At 45.3% G+C, this 16556-nt stretch overlaps 4 protein-coding genes across 4 annotated transcripts; 3 read left to right on the top strand and 1 right to left on the bottom strand.

Annotated features, from left to right (window-relative positions):
- Positions 1–181: 181 nt before the first annotated feature.
- On the bottom strand, positions 182–1298 carry LOC128713531 (solute carrier family 25 member 35-like). The gene is made up of 4 exons (XM_053808392.1): positions 1227–1298; positions 990–1165; positions 790–925; positions 182–718 (listed from the first exon to the last, which is right to left on the bottom strand). Exons 1-4 carry the CDS (start codon positions 1296–1298, stop codon positions 182–184), a joined length of 921 nt encoding a protein of 306 aa, XP_053664367.1.
- Positions 1299–1800: 502 nt separating this feature from the next.
- On the top strand, positions 1801–3084 carry LOC128713103 (uncharacterized). The gene is made up of 2 exons (XM_053807966.1): positions 1801–1870; positions 2072–3084. The coding sequence occupies exons 1-2, from the start codon at positions 1801–1803 to the stop codon at positions 3082–3084; spliced, it is 1083 nt and encodes a 360-aa protein (XP_053663941.1).
- Positions 3085–5356: 2272 nt separating this feature from the next.
- On the top strand, positions 5357–6505 carry LOC128714275 (uncharacterized). The gene is made up of 3 exons (XM_053809151.1): positions 5357–5402; positions 5756–5911; positions 5982–6505. Exons 1-3 carry the CDS (start codon positions 5357–5359, stop codon positions 6503–6505), a joined length of 726 nt encoding a protein of 241 aa, XP_053665126.1.
- A 2508-nt stretch (positions 6506–9013) lies between these two features.
- On the top strand, positions 9014–16367 carry LOC128713102 (uncharacterized). Its single transcript, XM_053807965.1, has 5 exons — positions 9014–9158; positions 13321–13622; positions 14058–14408; positions 15589–15898; positions 15973–16367. The coding sequence occupies exons 1-5, from the start codon at positions 9065–9067 to the stop codon at positions 16365–16367; spliced, it is 1452 nt and encodes a 483-aa protein (XP_053663940.1). The 5' UTR covers positions 9014–9064.
- Positions 16368–16556: the final 189 nt, after the last annotated feature.

Raw genomic sequence — 16556 nt, 5'->3', positions numbered from 1 at the left:
TGTTGCGATATAAATGACTCACGATATCGAATAGTTTTATATAACTTGTTTTTATTTGATTACGTTATCTACTGGTATTGCACAGAACCATTAATTTGTTTACATTATCTACTGATTGCGATTTTCTAATATACAAATAACAAAGTCTTTTACTAGTGCACCGTGCACCGTGCGAGCTGAACTATTTAGCCTCATAATATTTTCTGCGCATCGACTTCAGTTCATCGAAAAACAGTAATACCAACGTAGCGTGCGGACCGATCCGCATGTAATGTGGCCAAAAGCCTTTATAAAGGCCTCCGACGCCTTCCGATTTCAGTATTTTAATGAAACAATCCACTACACCATTATAGTAGATGCCCTTACCCTTGGCATCCACTCCTTGGTTGTAAAGTCTCGTCGCTATAACGTCCGGTGGAGTCATCGTGATGGCCATTACCGTCCCTCCCACTGCACCGGCAACGGTGGAAACGAACGTGTCGGTTTGTTTCGACACTATCGGATGACGCACCAGGAAGTCTTTCGTGTATCCGAACGCGGCCAATTGGCCTCCGCTACCGAGCAGGGCTCGTGGCATAGTTACAGCAACTCCACGATAAAGTCCCTGCATGCCGTGCTTCTTAAAAATGTCTTTAATTGCACTTATCATACCGGTGTGCTGGTGCTGATAACCGACCGCAATTTCTGCCTTGGCTTGCGATTGCAGATGGGTGCGTAGCTGAAAACAATCGAAACAAACGTGTCAGTTCGCTAGCTAACGCTTTTTACAGCCTGTCGAAGATGCATTACCATGAAGAACGGGCTCGCTAAAGCCGATCCAACGAATCCTCCAGTTGCACCCCAGAAGGCACTCTTTAGAATCGATTGATGGCCGTTCCTCTGCTTCGTCCATCCATGCTCGTTGGCCGTATTGTATATGCCTAATCTAATCTAAACGTTGTAGCCTTCCTTTCATTTCCATCGTGTCGGGTTCAATGCCACACAATTACCTGCACGAGTTGAGAATGAACTGGAAGCAAAGCGACGGTGCTAGTCCTTTTTGTAACGCTGCATACCCATCCTTTTTAGCAATCGTAATAAACGCATCGACCACGCTGCGGTAAGGTTTGTGGTACGTTCCCTTCGCTGCCAACTCGCCCTGCAGTTGCATTCTCGTCTTAACGACCTAAAACGATCAAAACCACCATGATCTTCACTGCACGTTCAATTTGAGCATTAGTTCTCACCTCAAGCGGATTCGTTATCAGCGTGGCTCCCATGGAACCAATTCCCCCGAGCAGGAAATCCGTCCCGTCCATCGTTCACGGATTGTCGAACGAGATTGGATTCCGATACCTCAACGCAACGCACAACTTTGTGTAATTGTTTACATCGACTGGCAGTGTCGCACGTTGATTCGGCGGCGTTTACACGTACGTAACGGTCGATCGCAGATAAAGGGAAATGTTTAAATAATTATGAAATCCATCCAGAGTGTGTGAATGATTATCACATGCACAACGATTGGAATTCCATTTTAGAGTAAACTAATAAAGACATTGATTTTTTTAACTGCCTGCATTTGCTTTCCCAACCGAATGCAACAGAACATCGATGAGCATCTCAAGTACTGAAGTGATGGTTGTAACCGTTCGCCAACCCTGCTGCACTTGTTCTTCGGCCAGCAAAAAAATCACAACAAGCTGTCAAGGAAAAATTCTAATAAGTCGCACAAAAGTTTCTTCCGTACGAAGCAATGATTTCGCCTCTCGGCCAAAAAACCCAATCCACATAGCAGTAACCTTCAGCCACGGTGTGAAAATGGTGCAATATTCGATAATTGTCCTGTTGGCGGCCATCTGCGGCGCTTACGGAGCTGGATACGAGCAGCGTAAGTACGGCAATGGGACGAAAGGTTGCTTGCGGGCTCGCTTGTTGTTGACGCATCGCTTTCTCGCACGCACGATGGAATGAGTAATTTGCCTATCGTCGGAAGGGACGGAGTGTGTCACGGGCGGGCTAATAGTTTACTCCCTTCAATATGGTTCCATGTTGCAGCGTACTAAAACCCTCCTTTCCTCAATTTTTCCAGGAGATTTCATTCGCGATGGTATTTGCTACGAGCGCAGCAGTGCAATATTTTCACACATCGGCTCATTTCTCGATCCCAAACGGCAAATAAGAATCTTGTCCGACTTTACTACTGGGGCGATGTATGAGCAGAGCTGGAACTCGTCTTCCTTTAAGCGCTACAGCGAATGTAAATTCACGATACAGGCAACGGAGGGCAACGGGGTGTACGTGACCATTCGCAAAATGAACATGCGGCGTGACGCGAAAGGAAACTGTATAGATGTTGTCTCGGTGAAGCAGAGCAACGACAAAAAGGTGCGCTTCTGCTTCTCGCCAAAGGACGTGCCAAGAAGTTTTTCCGATCCATACTACTTAAAGATCACGATCAAGCTGGACCACTCGACACCGCTACCGACCGTGGACGATATGCTTTACATACAGATAGTGGCAACGCAGAAAAGAGAGTGCACCGGCAACAAGGCACTCGAGCTAAAGTGTGAACCGTACGTTTCCAACTCGTGCATACACCGATCGTTCGTCCACGACGGCACAGTCAACTGTCCGAACTGCCAGGACGAAGCGAGCTGCGAGCAGGAGCCGGTGGAAATAAACGTCGTGAGCCACATAAATGAAAAAATAGTACTCACCGGAATTGCGTCCCTGCTCTTGACGGCCTTCATGTTTGGCGCCTGTTTCCTGTGCCTTTATAAGAGCAGACAGTGGGTACCGAGGTGCAGCAGTAGCAGCAACAGCAGCATTAGCAATGGCACCAGAGATAATGTGCCCCGGTCGGGCCGCATCCGGGCACAACACGGACGTGGCAATGTGGTCGCCGGCGTACATTCGGTGGAGCTGCGCGGCTCGTCGAACGATCTGCGACCGACCGCACCGGAGGAAAAGGATCTACCGCCCAGCTACGATGCTCTGTTTCCTACCACCGCAGTTGCCTCCAGCACTTCTGCTGGGCCTACGACGGTCTCGACAGCGACCTCTCCGACCATACCGAAGGCCAGCATGGAAGATTTGGCGTAGTAGTCAACGCATCCTGCCTGACATTTGCAAACGTGTCCGCATTTCGTTGCACCTGTTGATGTATATAAGCTTTAACATACATGTATGTTCTGATAGGATTATATTATATTAGTAAGAAGAACAGCAAGAACGAACCGCAAACGAGCGACCGGTTGTTAGGAGATAATAGAGAAAGAGAGAGAGAGATAGATAACAATTCCACTAGTATTCTACCAAAATTCGCGCAAATTGGTTTTGTCCCAAAAAAAAAACTGTGTCAACCATCCCAGGTATTATAATCTAATCTCAAACGGTGTTTTGCGCATTTATTGAGTAAGCATTACTTAACCGGCTACGCACACACCTCCTGTCGAAAGCCGGAGGACGATGAATGGCGTTCGGAATCTCGAGCTAATGGTTAATGCATCGCCAAACATACACAGAACGCGCGTTGTTGTATTGAGAGGCAATACTTTAGATCTATTTATTATCTACGAGACGCGGTTTACGATTTTGATTACCAAGGGTACGTTTCGTATTCACCCCCAAAACTACTACTACTACTACTACCACTACTACTATTGGTCTTCTACGACATTTTCGTGCGTTGCCTGATATATCGTTGAACTCTAAAGTCTAGAGAATGGTGGAGTGTTATTTTGAAAATAAAAATACTCGAGCGAAAAAGTGAACCAAACAATCTGTTGTTGCTACTTCTTGGTTGGATCTTGTGCGCGAGGGAGTTGTCGACTACGGATTCTATTTGAAGTCAAATCTCCAGGTGTTCATCGCCAGAGTTCGAGTAGATTGATGAATCGCATGGTCCACTTCAGCATTTACCATGCCAATTTCGCTCCGTATCATTTATCTAACGAAACAGACGATTGCTATGATTCTTTGTCTCCCCAGAGCGGAAGATTGCATCTCCAACAGCGGCGGCACGCGCACACTTCGATTGTTTCCACATCTTCCGTACGATCTACCTCCTGTCATATGGCTTGTCTTGGCTAATTAAGATAGCATTCCAGGGCACTGTTTGTCTCAACTCTCCTGGTACGCAAAACCATAAACCGCTACCTACGGGGCCAACTGGTGACCAAACCACGTAACATGGAATATCTCATTTAAACGCTGTTTTTCTTGATAAAACTGAGATAAGATATTTTCTTTATATACGTTTTGTATACTATCACATTTTATTGAGCTAAACAACAAAAGTACCTCCCCATCTGTTCTGTCCGTTGACCAATCGGGGCTCTCAGGCAAAGGGATTGTTTTGTTTCTGTATCAGACTCGCCGTTGAACGTTTTGTGCATCAATTTCTTCGCCCGCGTGCTTATCAACAAGCAATTTCTTTCCTGATAACCCATTTTATGAGATTCCCGGGCTATTAAGATCTAAAAACAGAACGGGCGAAGAAGTGGCGACCCAAAAGGTGTACAGATGATTCGATAGCATTAAGAGTCATTGCTTTGCCAGATTGGATTCATTCACCGGTGTTTCCATTCTTTACATTACCGATAATAGGCAGATGTTTGCAATGCGCGGCAGGCAAGACCGCGAACCCCGGTTACGGATGCAAATGGTGTGCCACGCTTACTTACCCATATATAGTGTATTGCAACGGCTATGGCTTCTGCCAGTCTCCTTGTATTCTGCGCATTAGATTACGCGTATGACACCTTCGCGAAGATACTAGCAGGCTCGGTTGTGAAAAAGACAACGTGCGATACGTCGCGTTATCTAGTGCTGATAGCGCACGGTTCGGCCGGAGATGACGTACGCACACGGTGTCTGTTATTGTTGCGAATGGCTGCAAAAATCACCCACTTGGAGCTGTGTATTGTTTTATCTGATCAACAGCCGGGCGCGCGCGCGCACCCTCGGCCAGTATAAAAACGAGCCTCTTGGAGATGTGAAATCTTTGACTTCATAGTTCTCCAGCGCACCTATACGATCTAGCGTCCGGGGTACGATCACGCAAAAAAAAAAAAAACACAGAACAGAACGAAAGTGAAACAGTGAAGACGCAGTAGTGCAAGGTTTGCTTTGTAACTTTCGATTTCGGCAGCTGTAAACGGATAATTGTGGTGGCACACGCTAATAGTAATCTCAGCAAGCGATGGATCTCCTCTTGTTGTTGTGATTGGTGTTGCCAGCTTTCGTGTGTCAATGTTTTCCAAACCGAACCACAATCTTATTTCTACGGAGTTGGTAGTTGTGCTGCGAAAGAGCCGAAAGGTACGGATAGAAGCTGCAGTCATTTTTCCGCTTGTTACAAACATTTTCACGGATGGCTAAAGGAAACCACAATCAACTAGCGAGTTGCGTAATGATCGGTAAGTTTTCCTGCTTCCACGGATACCGTTTGAGCTTTTACACCGATTTTTGTCATGCTGCAGTGGCGATTGTACCATGTTTATGATCTGTTCCCCCTATATCTAAACAGTTCCAAGAACCAATAGCCATCCTCCAACGGGGTTATTTCCTTTTTTGCCATCGAAAGCATTTGTGCGTCGAACCCAACGCCCGGACGATGTTTTATCGGTTTTAAGCCAGAAAAAGGTTCCCGAATACGCATTTGCTTATCGCAACACCACCGTATTAGGCGGGCGTTAGATAAGGTGCAGCGAGCGCAAAATTGAATTCCGCCTTTTCCATTCGCTGACTGATTTTTTCATTCGCATTTTAGCACTTTTCGTGGCCGGAAAGGTGCAAGGCGTTCCGAACGCAGTGCCAGGAACGGCGGGACCAGACCTAGTCCCGGAACGGATCAATGGAACACCGGTCGAAACGGGCAAAGAGGACGTTGTTACCACTGCCACCGGAGACGGCAACTCCCCAGTAGGTAAGAAGATTTGGAAAGGACTCCATCAAATACGCACAGTCCACCTAACTTAGACGTCCTTTCTTCGCAGATACAACTACTGAAAGCACGAGAACGACGACACATGATCGCGTTCTGTTCACCGACACGCCTGTCATGGACGCTATTACCATCGTCTGGTATCTGGCCACGTTCATTGCTCTGGTATCGTTTTTTCTGGTGATGGCCTGTGCCGATCGCAACCGGTGTGGGACACGCAAACCCGCCACGGAAGAGTTACAGCCACCGCCAACACCGGCCCCGTCCTACCGGCTGTTCGCACCGCCCAGCTACGATACGCTCGAGTTCGAGAAGGATAACGACAGCATCTACATTATTCCGTACGATACTCGCATCGACAGTGACCAGCATCAGCGGAATGCCGAGGGCCTGGCAACCAACCTGGAAGACATCATCGAACCTCCATCGTTACGGCGGCAACCGTCCAGTCATTCCGTTCGTATCAGTGATATTAGCGAGGAGGGTGATGATGTGCCAACGGTGATTATTGCAGTGAGGAGTGTTTCGGTACGAAGTAGTGACGCCACCGACGAGCAAGACGTCACCGCACTGTGAAGGTCGATTAGATGCGAAACCAATCGGCACCCGGCGGCGGCACTCGAACGTGTGTGATTTCTCTGTGCGTTCCGGTATACGATAAGTGGACAACCGTGTTTTATAGCCGGCTTGAAGTATTGTGTTCAGCTTGCGATTGGCTACTGGAATGCTGACGCAATAGTTTGCCGGGATTTTTTTTTAAATCAATTTAAACACGGAAAATGTTTCAGGTGATAAGAAGTGTCGAGAAGGCAATTACGCTTCCGTAATACTGCGGGACCTACACGCGTGATGCTGCTTGTTACTGCTCATGACAATATCGAGAGCCTTTATATATATATATAGTATTCAGATAGGGAAGAATCAACCGATAGTTATTAACGGCAATAGCATCAGTGATAAGTTACCGTCAACCGTAAGGTAGCCTGTGAACGTTCTCAGAATCTGTGGACATGTAAATATTGTTTATTCTAAGACTAGCCACGGTTATACATGTTGAAATATAGAATGTATACTTTTCCAACATTATTTGCACCTTTCTTCGCACCGACAAAGGACAGCAGCTCTGTATCGCACCATTTCGCTGCAAAACTGATTCTCATGCGCTTACGTATTTGATTCGTCTGATAAAAACGTTTTACGATATGCGATTGACTCACGTTGTTTTTGATAAGCGGCACGAAAATACATCCGCATTATGTTGAAGTGAATGGAAATCTTTTGGAAGGGATTACCAACCGAGTGAAGACTTCCCTACCGTTACTTTTAACTATGGATGAATGGAACAATGATTTAAATATTTTGATAACAATACATTAGAAGCTTAATTTTAGACTTCAGCAACATGAATGAAGCCGCTTTACACAATGCAAAATGAAGAATCGGTATCTAGTGGCTCTGCTGCCTTTAAGACATGTTGCACTTGATAACTTACAAGCTAGAAGTGTTCAGAATAATAATAGTTCCAGTACCAACAGGGGTCTGTGAGGTATGAACATCGTCTAAAAGTCCTCAACGCTTATCTCTACTCGACTAATGCCTCTCTAGAAGTAAACTTACTCCATCTAGGTTTGGAAGAATATCGACGAAACGGTTGTAATGACGAGGTGCCTTACTATTACTACACCAAGACCTCACTATTGTTGTTGCCTATCATAAACTCTCCCGGAAGGGGACATCGCGCCACGCTAAATACGTGATTTAGTAGAGGTAGATAATATGCTCGAAGAATAATAATTGGCTGACGGTACTCTCAAATTTTACATTGTTTGCTTATGGGCCAAACGAGTGAGTTGCAACACATCATGCTAATCGTTTATTCTTGTATAAATTTTAAACTCGGAAAGAACTCATCTCATCAACAGCAAATTATGTCACACAATTAACTTTACAATACAAATTACTATTGATTCACACTTAGCTGTGGGTAAACAGCAGAAAGAAAAAAAAATGTTTTTCTTCTTGTGATCCTACTATCTTGAGATCCTCACAACTACCGTTAACAAGCTTTGAAGTTCCGTGCAGAATTACCGCTAAATTCAACTTTAAACCTTCACTTCACTACCTCACATATAAAAAAAATCTGTATAGCAGTGTATGTTTCATAACTAATACATTTCATTTTATGTAACGTTTACCCTTCATTTCATGATTTTTAACAATACAATTTTAATTTTTTATAAAATAAAAGTTGTGCTCCGCGAAACGTCAGTGACCATATCCATTCGTTAACACACTGTCGTAGCGTCGTTGGTAAACAACATCTAGCAAGCACAGTACACATTTGCAGGAGTGTCAAACACAAAAATGGCTTTACGTTGAACGTTTTCATATGATAAGTTTTTCAGATCCATTATAAACTAATACATTTAGTCATCAAGCATGATCTTTTAGGGCCTGTTTATTGGCACTTGATATATATTGCAAGGAATTCAATTACAATTCGAGTGGTAGTTCCAGAAATGAAGATAATCTTCAAATTTTTCCATTCTTACATCGCATTCTTGCTTTTTAAAAGCATCCAACACGTTAGCCATCCCTGGCCGACGGCTAGAGAGCATCACGCATCGCTGTCTGCGTGCGCGTGCGAAGTACGTCTCGCATTTCATTGTTGAAATTCGAAAGAAAAGTTCCAGATGGTTTGACGTTGGCGCCTTGTGTTATTCGCGTCTTTGCTTCGTTCCGATCAGCAACGTCCCGGTGCTGTAGATCGCCTGGCTGTAACGCCATCGCTGGGCTGCGTGCTAGAAATGGTTCAACATGACCAAAGGTTGCTGTGGCTAAAATGTGGCCAACTGTAGGGAAGTGGCGTGTTACGAGCTAACGACAACAAGCAGTGTGTGCCAAGTTACAGAGATTTGCCAGTGTTTCGCGAGGTGTTGTGTTGTGTGTGTGCTGTGTGGCGTGGAACGAAGACCGTGGAGAACCGTTAGCATAGTTTAGTGAAGAGTGTTGTGATCCGCGCGTGTGGTCTGTTTCCGTGATAAATGCGTGGCCACTGCGGACCATCATCAACGGGAACGCAACAGCTGGAGCTTAGTGATATATAAAAATAAAAGCATCAAAAACAGAAACGAGATGATCTGCTGCCCGAGAGCGACATCCCTGCTGCAGTGGTGGTGTATTTTTATACTCTACACACAACGCACCGATTGTGCATCGTTCTTCTCAAGTAAGTTGTGCAACCCGAACCTCTGTGGGTCGAATGGAAGGAAAAAGTTAAACATCGCACACAAGACGCGATCAACGCGACGCCAAAACAGACCAACCGTGTGTAGTGCGCGTGTGTGAACTATCCAAACGCTATCTCTTCCGTTTTGTCTTTGCTCGTCTAATCGAAATGGAAACGGTACATCGCATCCAAGATCGACTCAAAAAAAAAAACGAGGCCACGAATTCGCGAACGGAATTCACTGGAAGCAACAGTAACCGAGAGCGGCTAAACTCATTTCTGCCCTAAGCAGAGTCATTCCTGGTTGACTCATATAAACGTGTGGACGGGAAGCGTGGGATTCGGGTTTTATCAATGGAAAGTATTTCCCCGGCTGTGTCCGGTGATGAATCACGCAATTACGATCAGTTTCGGAAGCTTTCAGGCTCATCTCATCGGCTCAACAGCAATGTGACGAGTGTGCATGATCACGTAGGCTTTAACCTCGCCCCGGGAACCTTCACCGACAGCATCCAAAACGATCAACGACCGGGTGGTGGTGGTCGATCGATCGGGTTGATCGGTTGCCTCGAAGGCCGCGCGAGATGACGTTTCTGTCGCAGAGGAATGATACTTTTTTTTTTGCTTTTCAAACCACTTCTTCTATTCTGCTTTTTTTTAGGGTACTACAGTCTCGAAAGGTTTAAAAAGCCTGGCCAATTCTGGATTTCCTTGATTTTACTTGGCCGCAACAGATAGTCAATGCTCTGTAGGAACAGTTCTGGAATGACCGTAGATTTGGATTAGAACGAGCACATGTTAAGCTCTCCTTGAGTGATCGTCACTTTTAATGGAGAATCTGTAAATTTGAGACCAAAATGGAATGCATTTGTTTGTTCTGCCGTAGCTATAAAAAAATGTGGTTTGACCTTCATTAGACAGCTTCTTGGGTCGTTTTTCCCGAAGCAGTGTGGTACCTCCGACAATAAACCGCTGATCGGTGGACATAACAGAGACCGTACGGTTCTAAAGAAATGATTCCAATGATTTTCCTGCCCTGAATCATCCCCAGCTGTACCGCTTTTGAGTTTGGATGTTCAACAACTTCGAAAACATGAATTCGAGATGATCGCACATGAAATATTGCATTTTGTATCGCGATAAACCTTTCGAAATATTCATATGAATTTTCAGCGAAGAGTTGAATTCGGAAGATGAAACGACATGGATATCCGAAGCCTCCAGAAGCTTCCCAGAGATCTTTAGAGAATTATAAGGAATCTGAAAGCTTTGAAGCATTAAAAGCCACTTGAATTTTCGTGATCGAGATTCGTAGTATGTCAATTGGTTTTAAAGATTCATTTTTGTTTAACTAATCTGTATCAACTTCACTAAATCTTGATTAAGGGTTCCTCTGCTAGAACTTGTTCTTCTTTATCGGCACAACAACCTGGACAAGTTGAATAGTCAGTCCTGCGTACGGAGAATTGGTCCGAATGGGATTTTGGTCCGGCACCGCTACCATCATGCGAATATTTCGCTCTGTATTTCACGAACTTCAACTACAAAACAGACAATTTTGAAGTCCCCCTTCTCCCACTGTTATCTTCTTCGCGTATGTTTATTTATGATCTTTTCCAATCAAAAACAGCATTGGCGCAAATTTCGCAAACACCTGACGGAGGCTAGTCCGCCAGTGCCCGAGCACGGAAGTAATGGTTCCGAGCTTTTTTTTTTTCCATTACACCATGTTGCCAGAGCCACCCTCACACTGGTCGCTTGCACAATCCACCGGCTTCCGACGCGAAGCCCGGTGCAAATACATCAACGTTCGTTACGTTCGACGTCGTCGTCGTCCAAAAGTCCGTAGCGTTATGTCCCAAAACACTCAACTTGGACGGGGTGGGTTTTTCTTTGCGATTCAATGCGCCTCTCGCTACGGTTGCGCCTATTTGCCGAAAGACACCAACAGGTGAGGAAACCGATTCACTTTGTCCCACTTTAATAGTTTTGCCCAAATCGATGCAAATCGGTGCCCACCGGAATTTAGTTGTCGGACGAGTAATGGTCGAGTCGGGGCGGTGGTTGGGAAATTAACTCTATTCAATTTAACACATTTTAACCTAACGAACGTTTGTGTTGTAATGCGGATTGTTTATGTGTGTGTGTGTGCGCATGGATCAGCTGGGCACAGGTGAGCATAATTGGGTACGGCTTGACAACACACCCAACATCAAAATGTAACTAATCGCTTTATGTACGGCTCTTTTCAGACCAGATGTTTGGCTTCGAACAAAAAAACAAGCCCCCATCCAACTCTTACATCGTGATCGTGATCATTCTATGTTTGCTAATGTCGTCACCGGGTCAACACTCCACGGCAGATAGACGGTGTTTGCGCTTGCTTGGCGGGATTTATTTGCGCGACCGAAACTTGCCACCTCACACCGGAAGTGGGTTTGATTTGAGCGCTTGCCCGCCCGTCTTGAGTATCCGGGCAACCACGAGCCACTTCAGCGCGACGGCAGTGCGGTGTAATAATCACATATTGCATCAGCTCCTCGCACTCGTGACGGTGCACTCGGTCGGCCAGTCCGGTGCAGTGAGTGGAAGCGCAAAAGGTCTCGCAGCGCATATCGGCTAGACGCCTAGTGTACCGGTTTCGGTACCATCTTCCAGATCAATCTGTTGTCACCGAACCGAACGACCTGCCGCGATGATATCGGCAATGCTGCAATATCGTGTCTCCAATGCCCGCAATGGTCACAGATGAACACAAACACAAACACACACACTTATCGACGGATCGGTGCTCTCGCTCAATGCACATATCGAGGCGAGGTGACCAAACGTGCCAGCATTAAATTGATACAGGTCATTTTCCGTAACCTTCGCATAATTGATGCCATTGCCGGCATTCGGTGAGCAAGCGACCAGTACGCACACCTACCGTTGCGCCCGTGCTATGATCGTGTGCCGTTTTTGCTGGTCTTCTTTTGTTAATGGAAAAACAAAAACCTACCTACCCGCTACCAAAAGGTAGCTCTTGCCGAGGAACTATGTCCATGGTGGGTGGGTGTTGTTTTTTTTGTTTTGTGCTTCGGTTTCGGCTAGCATTGCGTTTCGTTGTAAAAAGGTGTCTACATGCAAACCAATGCCAGAAACATTCATCTAATTATCGTTAAACTGTACGAGGGAAAGGTGTGTACCGCTTAAGAAAGTTACCGTCCACTTAGCATGGCCTTATAACACCTTTTACTTCCGTGTTGATGATCCCGAAGGCACGAGCGAGCGCTAATAGCGACGTTTGCGACACACTGTACCCATTTAATTCGCTCTCAGGATCATTACTGAAGGCGTAACCATCCATCAATCTACTCGCTTTTCGAGGACATTTTTTTTGTGTGTGTGTATTTCGTAATGAATAATCTGTCTGTTTTGTGGATTTAATGGACAAATGATTGTAACAAAAAGAAATGGGACGATGGTTGAATAACTGCTTTCATTGACAATTTCTTTATTGTTAATTTTTTTCTTGTCCATTAGCATAGGGTAAAGTTCAGTTGCGTGTCCGCACACGTGCAAAAAGAAGCATATTTGTTAGGAAACTGGAATTGAATATGAATTACATAATGCACAGTGTGTAACATAAATATATGAACATTTGTTTTGGTAATTAAAAAAGTGTTGTAATAAATGATGAACTTTGCAATTATAGAAATAAAACTTACTGAAACCATAGTTTGATTTAAATTCAAAAATAATTAATTATAATTTTTATCCTAAGCATCAAGGTTCGAATCAGAATCAGATGATTTTTTTCAATTATTTTTTTATGACATTTGCAATTTTACAGTGTTGTATCTTTTATATATATGATAATGATATTACGGCTAAGCGCCGTTACAATTGTATTCAATAAAAAAAATCTTTTATATATTTTTTCTGTATTAGTAATATGTTTTTCTATTTTGTTGTTCATATTTTTTCTATTATTGTTATTTTTTTCCACCATAGGCTACATTATACTAAAAATTTATTTTTAGACTCTTTTGTGGATGTTATTTACTGTTAATTTAAACATAACTTTAAATATTCAAACCAAAAACAATAGCCATCAAATACGCAAAACGCAAACTTATGATACCTTTTGCTCTTCTCTTTTATCTGCTCCTTCCTTCAGATGCCGAACCAGCAACGGCTGCGGGTGTGTTATCGCTGTGCGGCGAGAGCGGAGAAACCAGCGAGCAGTACGTTAGCGATAAGGGTCCGACGTCCAGCGTGTTGCTAGCCCTGCGCCCGGAACACGGCAAAGCGTCACCGTCCACGGCCACTTCCTGCAAACGGCAGTACCGGGCACCCGATGCGTACAACTTCTTCGTGCGAATGCAGCGCGTTCCAGCCGTGGGTTCGCGCAGTTCCGCCAGCAGAAAGTACAACGGCAACAAGTCGAGCAACAGCACCCATAGCTGCCCGCTCACGATTGTACGTATGGCTAGGAACCTGTTCTGGCTTGGGACCACGATCGGGGGACGGGTCGGGTGTGAGCGTTGCTGCCTGTGGTAGTTTAAATATTGCGCTGCATTCTTCACGCAGCGCGTACATTCTGCTATTGCGATGGGATGAGCAGGCGTTTATCATCTACCCGGCAAGCTGTTTTTTTTTTTTGTATGCGAACGTACACGTGCCACGGTTAAGAGCTGCCCATGCACAACCATAACATGCAGTACGCTCGCAGTACCCTGCTGGCCAAGGGTAACGATGCGCAACAAATAGCTCACACCTCACTTCCCAACCGCACTCACACAGCGTTGTGCGCTGGGTGCTAATTAGTTCGAGCGAAAAATGGTTCAAAACCTCAATTGATCTAACTGAACTTGGTTCTTCCCCGTTTCGATTCTTTCGCCTTCCCCTTTACAGTCCCAATCGGCCAACGGTGAAGTGTTGCCCTCGTGGCGGCTGGATCCATGCCTGCTGGAAACGTCCGGCACGCAGGAAGAACCGATGCGGCTGATGCAGGGCAAGCTGAACATTGTCTGGAATCACGATGGCAATGCGCCCAACTATCGCCTCCAGATCACGGTTGTGGGCCAGGGTGCGGTTTGCCTCGAACGCGACAAGCATTCCTGTCTGGAGTATGTCGGCATGCCGTTGCTGTGCATTGCCCGGGAGCTCGTTTGTGACGGACTGCCCAACTGTCCACCGCTCGGAACGGAGGTCAGTGACGAGAACGAGGCGATGTGTGCCAAGCACCGGCAGCAGGAATATTCGGTAAGCATTTGTTTCGTCGTGATTAGAACGGCAGCAAACCGTGGCCTTTAGATGCAACAAGTTTGGTTTTATACTCGCTGTCATTCAATTATGTTTTTTAAAGGTATTTCAGTTAATTATTGTTTAATATTTAGATTTTCAAAACGAAAACAGGAAAACCACGTAGGAGTAAAATGAAGTAAAAATCGCGTAATAGTAAATTTAAAACCAAATTTCTCACATTAAATCGTTCCGCGACTATCGAGCGAACGTATGGTGCCGCGAGCAGGACACTGCAAGACGAGAAATTCCTCGTGAAAATAAGCGAAAAGTAGTATAAAGTTGTAATCCTTTAATTTATTTACATTTACATTGAGTAAAGGCCTTCTTTCGTCACTTTATAGCGCATGAATAATCTTCCTTTTAATCAAGCAAATGGGTTTCCGAACAAGGATGCGTTTACTCTTTCCGGCTTTGCTTCATTTGTAGAGATATAGACTTGAGATATTACTTTACTCCTGTCTGTATGTAGTACATACTTCAAGCTGTCAGAATTTCTAGTTTAATTAAGGCTTGTTCTACAAGTTTACCTCGTCTATTAGCTCAGCAATGTCCAATTTCTGCACCAGATTGTAAGACAAGCCATCAATCAAAGATGTCGCGTTGTCTGCTCGGCTATCGGCTTTATGACCGCTATAACTCAATGTGTTAATTCACTTAACCGATCAACTTGTTTGTTGGTAGTGAAATGTTCCCTAGAAGATGTAAATAGGAACTCGCTTAGGGTCAATGTTATTTCGTACAGGAAGGGATTTGTTCCCCTTTATCGTTCTTTATTTTGCTACTTTTAAAGTTATTTGCTGTTTTTCCACTGTAAGCGTAATTGAAACTGTTGGATTATTGTCTCCTGCTTATTCTTCCCGATAGATTTATGTAGTGCTTGGTTGTAAATGGACACTTGCTTCCTGTTGTGATGTGTTTCTCTGTTCTCCAACGGTTAAGTGCATCACAGGAAATGTGTGTCACATAATTTGAAAAGCGGTTTTCGCTTTACTCATCGTCAAAAATAAAACCCATTGCACCACGACGGGCGACGACGACGACGACGACGTCGTACGAATCCGGAATCTTGCTCACAATAGCCAGAATGTAGAGCGCTCGCGGTTTAACATGTTGTTTTCTTCCTTTCTTTCACACACAGGAAAATCCCGTCCAATCGGTATTTCGTCAGTACATCCAAAACACGATCAAGTCATTCTTTGGCGGCGAACCGAAGGAGCTACCGTCGAAACCTGCCTTCGGTGAGGTGGACATTGGGCTGGAGCAAAAGTTTGGTGCCATGTACCCACCGGTTTCTTCACCGTTTCCACCGCCGGCAACCGAACCAACGGTGGTGCCGCCCAAAAAGCACCGCAGCAGCCTAACCGGGCTGTCCAAATATGGCCCATGGGGTTATCTGTTCCTCGGTATGCTCATATGCGGTGGTGCATTGCTAATTTGCGGTCTCTGGGGTAAGTTTGGGGTTGTGGTTTTTTTTTTTTTGGCCCAGCCGCTTATAAGTTTCATCGTTGCTCGATTTTTGTAGAGTGCTGTTGCCGATCGCACAAACCGGAAACCGAAAGTACGGACGATTCGATACAGGATCAGGTGCCGTCATTTCTGCAAACATCACCGCCGACCGATACCGGTCGGCAGGGAATGGCCGCCGGGGACAGTCCCGCCACCCACAATCTACCTCACTACGGAGAGCTTGATCCACCGCCCGCATATTCGGTGCTGTTTCCCACCCAGAAACCGTCCGATGGTGGTAACGAGTTACCGGTGACTGCCGAGACCGCACAAACCAACAGTCCTAGCATTAGCGATAGCAATAACAGCCGAGATGGCAGCGATGGACATTCACGGGTAGCGGATGAGGAAGGTTTGGAGGTGGCCGGTGAAGCACCACCGGTTCCACTTTCATCCACATCCGTTCCCTAGTCCCCTTTAGCTTTAGTTAGGCGATCGGCGTCGAATTGCCGAATGTGTTGAAGTATGAAACGAGACAAAAGGGTTCGCCGCGTATTAGTAAACGGCAGTATTTTCAGGCATCCGTCGTTGTAAGTAGATTAGCGGATAGGGTTTACTTCGGCAAAGGATAGGTTTTGCTGATTCGTTCTTTACATTAAT

The sequence above is a fragment of the Anopheles marshallii genome, chromosome 3 (assembly GCF_943734725.1).
Source record: "Anopheles marshallii chromosome 3, idAnoMarsDA_429_01, whole genome shotgun sequence".
NCBI classification, from domain to species: Eukaryota; Metazoa; Arthropoda; class Insecta; order Diptera; family Culicidae; genus Anopheles; species Anopheles marshallii.
Note: the sequence above shows the minus strand (reverse complement) of the source record. Positions and strands in the feature narration are given on the sequence as shown.